Source organism: Otolemur garnettii, unplaced genomic scaffold (assembly GCF_000181295.1).
Source record: "Otolemur garnettii isolate 467f Iridium unplaced genomic scaffold, OtoGar3 scaffold00024, whole genome shotgun sequence".
NCBI classification, from domain to species: Eukaryota; Metazoa; Chordata; class Mammalia; order Primates; family Galagidae; genus Otolemur; species Otolemur garnettii.
This window is the reverse complement of record NW_003852419.1, coordinates 20199011-20208577: the sequence shown is the minus strand read 5'-3', so window position 1 is coordinate 20208577 and position 9567 is coordinate 20199011. Positions and strand designations below refer to the sequence as shown.

General features: G+C 32.9%; 1 protein-coding gene across 1 annotated transcript in view; it reads left to right on the top strand.

The window, feature by feature from the left end:
- WDPCP (WD repeat containing planar cell polarity effector) overlaps positions 1-9567 on the top strand; it is a 375892-nt gene that overhangs the window by 314963 nt on the left and 51362 nt on the right. Inside the window, exon 15 of the mRNA XM_023512057.1 lies at positions 4935-5100. Coding sequence (XP_023367825.1) covers positions 4935-5100 — 166 coding nt within the window. The remainder of the gene's footprint in view (positions 1-4934; positions 5101-9567) is intronic.

Below are 9567 nucleotides of genomic sequence, written 5' to 3'. Positions count from 1 at the left end.
AAAAAAAAAAAAAAAAGATAGAAGAAATAGTGTGAAACTTAAGTCCAGCATTTTAGCTTGCCTGGGGGCTCCCTGAGGGTCTGGTACCTGTCTTGCCTGGCTGCCTGGCTCAGGGCACTGGTAAGAATGGCAGTGGCATAGTTTGAATACAAGATCAGAGGCCACTGAAAACAGAGGTACGTGCACTAGCACATTAGCAGGCAGGCTCCAGGGGGAGCAAGAGATCAAGGACAGAGGAATACAATAGAAACAGAAAGCTCCTCAGATGACAGAGGAAAATACAAGTCAAAAGTGCCAGACATACTAGAAGCAAATGTACAACCTCAAAGCAGATATATCCCCAGAATAAAATCATTCCATAAAAAATGAGAAAGCTATTTCTTCAAATGCCCAAATCTGAATAAAAGACCACAAGGCAAACAACAAAACAGGGAACCATGGCCGGATCAAAGGAACAAAATTAAGCTCCTGAAGCCAACCATAAAGCTTATGGATTTATAAGCTACTTGACAAAAGAATTTACAGTACAGTCTTAAAAATGCTCAGTGACCTAAAAAACAAACACACAGAACACCATAAAATCAGGGAGACAATGCATGAGCAAAATAAGACTAACAGCCAAAGACAGAAATAAGACTAACAGCCAAAGACAGAAACTATTTTTTGAAAAACAAATTATAGACTTAAAAAATACAGTTGAACTAAAAAAGTCGCTAGAGAGGTTCAATAGCAGACTTAAGCAAGCAGAAAAATGAGTACATTTGAAATTATTTAGTCTGAGGAGGAAAAAAATAAATGAGGAAAGTAAACAGAACCTAAGAGATGTATGGAACACCATCAAGTAGGACAAAATATGCATCTGGTAGTCTTAAAAGGAGAAGAAAGAGAGAAAAGGACAAAGAACTTATTTGAAAAAACAAGGGCCACAAATTTCCTAAGCTTGAAAAAAGAAATGGACATACAAATTCAACAAGAAATGAACTCTAACTTATGATAAACTCAGAGATCTACACCAAGAAACTAAGACACATAAACAAAATGTTGAAAATCAAAGAAAGAATCTTGAAAGTCACAAGAGAAAAACAACTCATTATATATAAATGAACCTAATAAGATTACCATTAGATTTCTCAGTACATAGCTGTAAGCCAAAGGAATGGATAATATAGACACAGTGCTGAAAGAAAAAGCTATCAACCAAGAATACTCCATCTTATATAACTGTCCTTCAAAAATGGAGTAATTAAGACCTTTTCAGATAAACAAAAGCTGTGTAAGTCAATACCACTAGACCTGCCTTACAATAAAAGCTACAGAGAGTCCTTCAAATTGAAACAAAAGGATGCTATACAACAACACAAAGTCATATGAAAGTACAGAGTTCTTCAGTTAACATATAATCAAATATAGAATCCTATATTATTGTAAATCTGTTGCATAAATCCATTTTTTAAATCCTTGTATGACTATAAAGGATAAAATACACACCAAAAACTCTAAATTTATGTTAATGTTTATATAAAATATAAAGATTTAATTTATGATATCAATAACATAAAGAGGTACAGAATTGGAAAGTAGTGGAACTTTTGTATCCAATTGAAGTTAAGTTGTTATAGCACTCTGGGAGGCCAAGGCAAGTGGATTGCCTGAGCTCACAGGTTTGAGACCAGCCTGAGCAAGTGCAAGACCCCATCTCTAAAAAATAGCATTGTGGCAGGCACCTGTAGTCCCAGCCTTCCAGGAGGCTGAAACAAGATAATCACTTAAGCCCAAGAGTTTGAGGTTGCTGTGAGCACAACACCATAGCACTCTACTGAGGGTGACAAAGTGAAACTCTATCTCAAAAATAAGTAAATAAATAAATAAAATGAAGTTAAGTTGTTAATCAGTCTAAAATGTTGTTATAGGTTTAAGGTATTTTCCATATTGCAATAATAATCACAAAGAAAATATCTACAAAAAAAAAATATATCTATACAAGGCACACAAAAGGAAATCTTGTCCCCTAAAGGTATGCTACAAATTACTGACATGAAACAGATTGATTAATAGAAGAAAAAGCATACAAATTTTATTTAACATGTCTACACAGAAGCCTTCAGAATGACGACTCAAAGGTATAGGGAAAATTGTCCATTTGTATGTTTAGGTTTAATAAACTATGAATAGCTATGTAGAAACATGATTGCACCTAAGGATGTGATCTAATGTTAATGGGGAAACCTAACAAAGCTTATCTATCTAGATTCTTCTTGACCTGAGCATACATTCCTTCTTTCTGGGTATAGGGCAAGACTGTCTCTGAAATGGGGTCTTATACCTACAGTCAAACAAGGTAGGTTAGATAATTTCTTTATGGCCAGATTTTATACAGAATAATTTTAGGTTTTATGGCTGGCTTTGGGGAAGGGAATTCTGGCTTTTATGACATACCTGGAGGACAAAGGATTCTAGTTTCTATGGCTAGCCTCAGGGAAGAATGGACTGAGAGACAAGAGGACAAGTGGTCAGAGACAAATGTCTACCTTTGAGGCCTTCATTTTGTAGTATTGTTTTCTGAGTCCTAACATTAGCAAAGTTGCAGAACACAAATCAACATGCAAAAATCAGTTGCATTTTATAAACTAACAATGAGCAATTTGAAAAAGAAATTAAGAAAACAATGCCATTTATAATAGCATCAAAATGAATAAAATATACTTAGGGATAAACCAGGGGGTGAAATATTTACATAGGAAACATAGAAAATAATGCTGAAAGAATTTAAAAACATAAATAAATGGAAAGACATCCCATATTCATGGATTGGAAGAGTTAATATTAAGACATCAATGTAGCCCAACAATCTATAGATTCAATTCAATCCCTATCAAAACCCAAAGGCATCTTTGCAAAAATAGAAAACTCCACCCTAAAATTCATATGGAATTTCAATATTTTGTTTGAGCCAAAACAATTTTGATAAAGAACAAAGTTAGAGATTTTACATGTACCAATTGCAAAACATATTACAAAAGTACTGCAATCCAAATAGTGTGTACTAGCATAAATATAGACATATACACCAGTGGAAAAGAACAGGATCAAGAGCTCAGAAATAAATCTCCAATTATATGGTCAAATAATTCTTGACTAGTGTGTCAAGACCAGTCAGTGGAGAAAGAACTGTCCAATTGTGCTAGGAAAACTGGATATCCATGTGCAAAAGAATGAGTTGGATGCTTTTAACATTATGTACAAAAACTAATTCAAAATGAATTAAAGACCTAAATATAAGACCCCAAAGTATAAAACTCTCACAGAAGAAAACATGGGAGAAAAGCATCATGACATTGGATATAGTAATGATTTTTTGGATATGACACCAAAAGCACAGACAACAAAAGCAAAGATAGATACATGGGATTACAAATAGGATTTTATCAAACTTAAAAACTTCTATGTATGAAAGGACACAATAAAGTACCAATGAAGTAAAAAATGACCTATAGAATGGAAGAAAATATTCACAAATCACATTATCTGACAAAGGTTAATATCCATTCTAGACTATATGAAGAGATTCTATGACACAAAGCAAATAACCTGATTAAAAATGGGCAAAAGACCTAATTCCACATATTTCTACTAAAGATATACAAATGACCAACAAGCATATGAAAATATGCTCAACATCACTAATCACTGGGGAGATGCAAATCAAAACTACAAGATATTACCTCCCACCCCCATAGGATGGCTATTTTCAGAAAACAGAAAATAACAAGTATTGTTGAGGATGTTGAGAAATTAGAATCCTTGTACACCATTAGTGGGATAGTAACATGGTGCAATCACAGTGAAAACAGAACTGTGTTTCCTCAAAAAATTAAAAATAGAACTACTATATAATCTGAGAATCCCATTTCTGAGTATATAAGTAAAAGAACTGACAGCAGGGTCTCAAAGAGATATCTACACATCTATGTTGCAACATCCACAATACCCAGGAAGTAGAAGCAAACCAAATGTCCACAGGTAAATAAACAGAATATTGTATATACATACAAAGGAATATTATTCAGCCCTAAGAAGGCTGCCCTATACAACATGGATAAACCTTGAAGATATTATGCTAAGTGAATGAAGCCAGTCCCTAAAACAAAAATACTGTATATCACTTATACAGGGTATCTAAAGTGATCAGATTCACATAAACAGAAAATAAAATGGGGCTTATTGTGGGCTGAGAGAGGGGTAAATATGGAATTATTTAATGTGTATAGTTTCAATTTTGCAAGATGAAAAAGTTTTAGAAACTTTTGTACAACAATGTGAATATACTTAATACTACTGAACTGTACATTTAAAATGATTAAGATGGTAAAAATTATACACATAGTAGTCCTAAGAATTTTTTCATTTTTAATAAGATTTATGTTTCTTACAACAAATATCTTTCCACAACTCATTATGTTTCAAATAATTTTTTAAAACAAAGCCCTACCAAAATTGCCAATATTATTCTATATATCTCCCTATATACTTTAAAATGCTAATTGAAATCACATATTTAAAAAGATAGTTTCCTTTCCTTTTCAAATTATGTGTTACATTGGAAAGATTAAGATAATCGCTCCTTACAGTATTCTAAGATAATGAAATTCTGTTAATTGAATAACAGGAATAGTTGATTAATAAACTGCAAGTAAAAACACTATGAATAGGCAAGATAAAAATTATTTTCAAAAAATATGAACTTAAACATTCATTATTCTAGTCAGCCATAGAGGACTGGGACTACCAGATTTCCATTGTGTGCTACATAGTACATTGACAAAGTAAAGAAAAAAGTTGTATTGGGACATGTGAAAGTTCTGCAGTCTTACTTAGGAGGAAGTTGGTAGAAACTATATTTGTATTTCACTCATATCTTAATCATTTTTTAACAGAACTCCTGGGGCCCTTGGACAGAGGTGATATGTGTATGCTAAATGACACTTTTGATGGCCTATCTTTAGCACCTCAAGAGGAAGACTCATGTCTTGATAATTTCCCTCCCTTTTATTCAACTCACAGACATATTATTCAACAAATACTGAATGGCTCCTCTAGCAGGTAAGAAATGTTGAACTAAAGAAATTGCTGCATAAAGGAAAGTATTTAGTATTGGACAATTTAAATATTACCTGTTCAAATGGAAAACTATTATAATAGCTAAATAAGAATATTTCAGAACGTCAAGGGGAAAAGAATGTGCCATTTCTCATGGCTAAGTTTTAGCAGTAGTTTGGTCATTCAGAGCAGACAATAATGGAGGCAGAAATGAATATGAAAATAATATTGTCAAAATGAATCTTATTTTAGGCCAAAATGAAATTACTATAAAATATTTAATCTATTTTTATTCTGTTGTTAAATTCTGGGATTGTTAGATTACCTTGAATAAATATTAGTTTTAAGAACATGTAGTTTGAATTATAGCTTATATAGTCATAACTTCTTTAACATAATCTTACCATTAATTTTTGAAATCTGATAAATTATAACTTAAATATCTGTGTAATTTGCCATATGGATTTTATTGAGAAGATAAAGCATAAATGGTGAAATTAAAAATACAGGACAAAAGTAATAGTGTTATTTATAGTGATAATTATGTTAATTAAGATGATGATAATGCTCTCAAGCAAGGGTCAGCAATCTTTTTTGTGTAAAAAGTCAAATAGCAAATATTTTAGGCTTCCTAAGTCCTATAGACTCTCTAACAGCTACTCAGTCCTGCTATTAGAGTATGAAATTGGCCATAGGCAATACATACATGAATGAGAGTGGCTGTTACAATAAACTATTATTTACAAAAACAAGCAGCAGGCCAGATTTGCTTGTCTGTAGATTGTACTCCTGTTCTTGAGGTTCCTATTTGCAATAATTATGAAAAGAGGCCTCATTCTAAAATTCATATATATCAGTTATAATATATTCCTATAAAATCCTCAAGAAACATGCCTGAAACTACATAATTAACAGTAAATAAAGAGAAGTAGGATTTGCAATGACAGAGTTTATTTAGATGTCAGCAAATCATCTCTCCAAAATACAGTTATAAAACTGGACAAAAACTACTGTACCATTTCAGAGCTCTGAAAATCAAAGGCAAACAACAAATTGAGAGGTACTTATTCATGAAAAATTAGTGTACTTCTAGTAATAAACTGGGAGTCTGCGATTTTCTTGCCTGAGGTTGCTCCCATCCTCCTCCCCTTCCTGAAGTAGAAATTCTTTCAGGGTAGAACTGGCTTTGAAAATGAACACTGACTTGGTATGAAGGTAAGGGTGGAAAAACCCTCCCTAGCAGCACTGCAAAAAAAAGTAGCAAACTGATTGTCAGTAAAAGTGACCAACTTGAAAAAAAATGAACAGAGAAAAAGCTACAATTCTGCTCTCCTTATTAGGGCAAATGACAGAATGGCAAACTAGCCAACATTAAACAGGGAGATCCTAGAAATGAAAGAACTAGAGAAAGTCTAATTACGCTTGCCACATATTCCCAGTGAGGGTGTAGAATAGGGTGACCAGATTTTAACATCAGTAAGGCGGGACAACATGGGGGGGAGGGCGGGGCAGGGGACAGGGCAGGGCAGGGCAGGGCCTGACAACAATGCAAACTTTGACAAGCAGTTTTCAATAATCACTTCTCAGCAATTATTTGTTATTATTACAGTTTAACATTATAAAATTAACAAAAATAATATAAAACTCATATTCTGGTGAAATAGCCACATGGCAGCCGAAAACCATATATTCCCTTCTTGTTCTCCCACCCATTCATGCACTCTTTCCAAAAATCAGGACTTTTTAAAAACGCCACAGGACCTGGGGCAAATTGTTGAAAGCGGGACGTCTAGAACTATCATTTGGACTCTAAGTATTTCCTCTTATGCTTCTTTGTCCTTCGTACCCAGTTGCCAAAAAGTGCCCCTCTCTTTGTGTCTTATGTATCACCTACTCTTCAAGACCTCCCCCCACCAGAGGGGAATCATTTTGGAAACTGCCTCTTCAAATGACCTGGTACCTTAAAGCACTTTCCTTGTAGCCCATGCTTTTATCTACTAGAATACCAGAAGCCAGAGAGATAAGATCATACATTGGGAATTTGCTGTTTTTTCCATTTTATTTACAATAATTTCAAAATTTGGACATTATTAGTCTTCAGTTCATGATGAGAGCATGCTTGTCATGTAGTTTTATTTTTCTCTTTATTATGTTCTGTTTATAGATAACCACTATTATCTTTAGCTACCTGGAAGCCCCACTTCCTTTATTTTTTTAAAAACAATTTTATTCAGGCATAACTTAACATATACCCTAAAATTTACCCATTGTAAGTATACAAGTCAATGATATTTGGTAAATTTAGTTTATCAAAGTTTAATTTTAACCTCATTATTACTAGTATTCAAAGGGTTGGTTTTTACTTTTTTGACCTGCTAAGACTTTATTCTTTGACATTAATAGTACTATTCATATTGTTGTTTTTTCATATTTTTGAGCTGGAAACTAAAAAGAATTATACAACTCCAAGAAATAACAGTGTAGAAGGGGGGGGTGGGAATCATACAAGGTGAGAAAGGCAATGTAATAAAGAAAATAAAGGATCCTAGAACTAAACTAAAAATAATTAACTAGATTTGGGACTGCCCCAAGATACTTATTGTAGTTCTAATAAGTCAACTTTTCTGGCTACCTCAGTTTCCTCATTCATATTAGATTACCCCTTTCAAGGTCTAAAATTATACTGTATAGCAAATAGCTTTATATTTGGAGCAAATTTAACTACCTTGATATTTACTGTTATAAATTAATTGAAATAAGTTATCAGTTAGCTTCCTGCTACTTATTATATCTGCATTCATACCTAAGAAATTCCAAATGTAATACTATCCTGTTAAAAGCTGTTAAATTTTGGTTTGATTTTATTTGATTTGTATCTAAGCAGTTTTCATTTAAGCTGGAACAAAAAAAACTCATCTATTCAAAATCCTGGTGTGTGCCTATAAACAATATAACTGATGAAAATTTTCAGTGTTTATACAACAAAGAAATTGTCAACAGAATGCCTGGCAGTAGACCTACCAGGAAAAAAAAAAAATTACAGCCTATAATTCACGAAGATTGGCTCAAAACAAACTGTCCCTGCCAACAGAAAATCTGACAATTATTCCGTTGTCTAATTTGGCTCAGCTGAAGTTGACCTTGTTTATTCATCTTCAGTCTTTTAGTTCTTGTTAACTTGGCATGAGAGGAGAACATATGGCATATGTCTATGAAGTCCATTTTTGCATCTGAAACTGAAATAAATGTGGACTATTTTAAGCATTTCCAGTGTGTTGAGCTCTTAAGGTAGCTTGAAGGTATATTAGATGAAACTAGTTAAGTTTATATTAAGCCCAGCAGATGTTTTATGTTTGCTGCCTATAAAAACTAGGAACTCATGAGAGAGAACTTTTTCTAAGCTTTGGTATAGGTCTAAAACATGCCATATTTCCAAAGAAGACAGACAATCTTAAGTTCTTTAAAACATAAAAATAAAAAGGGATTAGCAATTTGGCAACCTAAAGATGTTTATAGTTGTCACTGGCTCTGTGACTATGTTTATGAAAGCCAATAATGTGAGAAAGACAATGTGAATTGAAGAACAAAAAGGATATTCTCATTTTCTCTCCCACTTACTATAGTCTATTTCCTTAGTTTCTTTTTCTGATCCACAGTATTATGAAAGAGAAGTTACATTTTATCATGACCTTAATGTGTCTCAAGAAAAGCTGTGAAGAAATGAGCTGCTTTACAGATTCATAGTTCTTTTATGGAATTGCGAGTTCTCCAGTACCAGAACTAGAAAAACAAAAATCTTAGATAAGCAAAATTAGAAAAACAAAAATCTAATGCTCCAAAACTTATGTATTTTAAAGAGTAGTGTTTTGGCTTGGAGTGCTTTGTTTTCTTTTTATTAAGTCAAAAGAAAAATGGAAAGTCATGTATGTAATATAAAGCCTTATATATACATTTTGAAACTCTTAACCTGTATTAGTGAACTTCATACAACATTTAGTGTTTGGATAGTACTTTTCTTCCTCAAAGCTCAAAACATTCAAACTTCATAACTTGGATTAAAATACATAAAATTTCACTTATAGGTGGTTCTTACCCAGATATTTATTATCTGAGACCCTATAGTTTACATGGAACAATAGTTCTCTTAACATGAAATACCTCATATTTTATAATGAGTTAACTGGTGATGAACTCAGTTCCTCACAATCATACCTGTGATGGATACCCAGTGAATACTACCATTTATCTCCATCTCTGTAGTCTTAGTTTATCAATATTTTTTATTTTATTTTATTTTATTTTTTATTTTTTTTATTGAATGGTAACTATGTACATTAATGCACTTCTGGGGTACAGTGTGGGGTTTTCACATGCAATCCGAAATACTTCCATCAAACTGGTCGACACAGCCTTCATGTCATTTTCTCAGTTATTGTTTTAAAACGTTTACATTCTACTCTTAGAAAGATT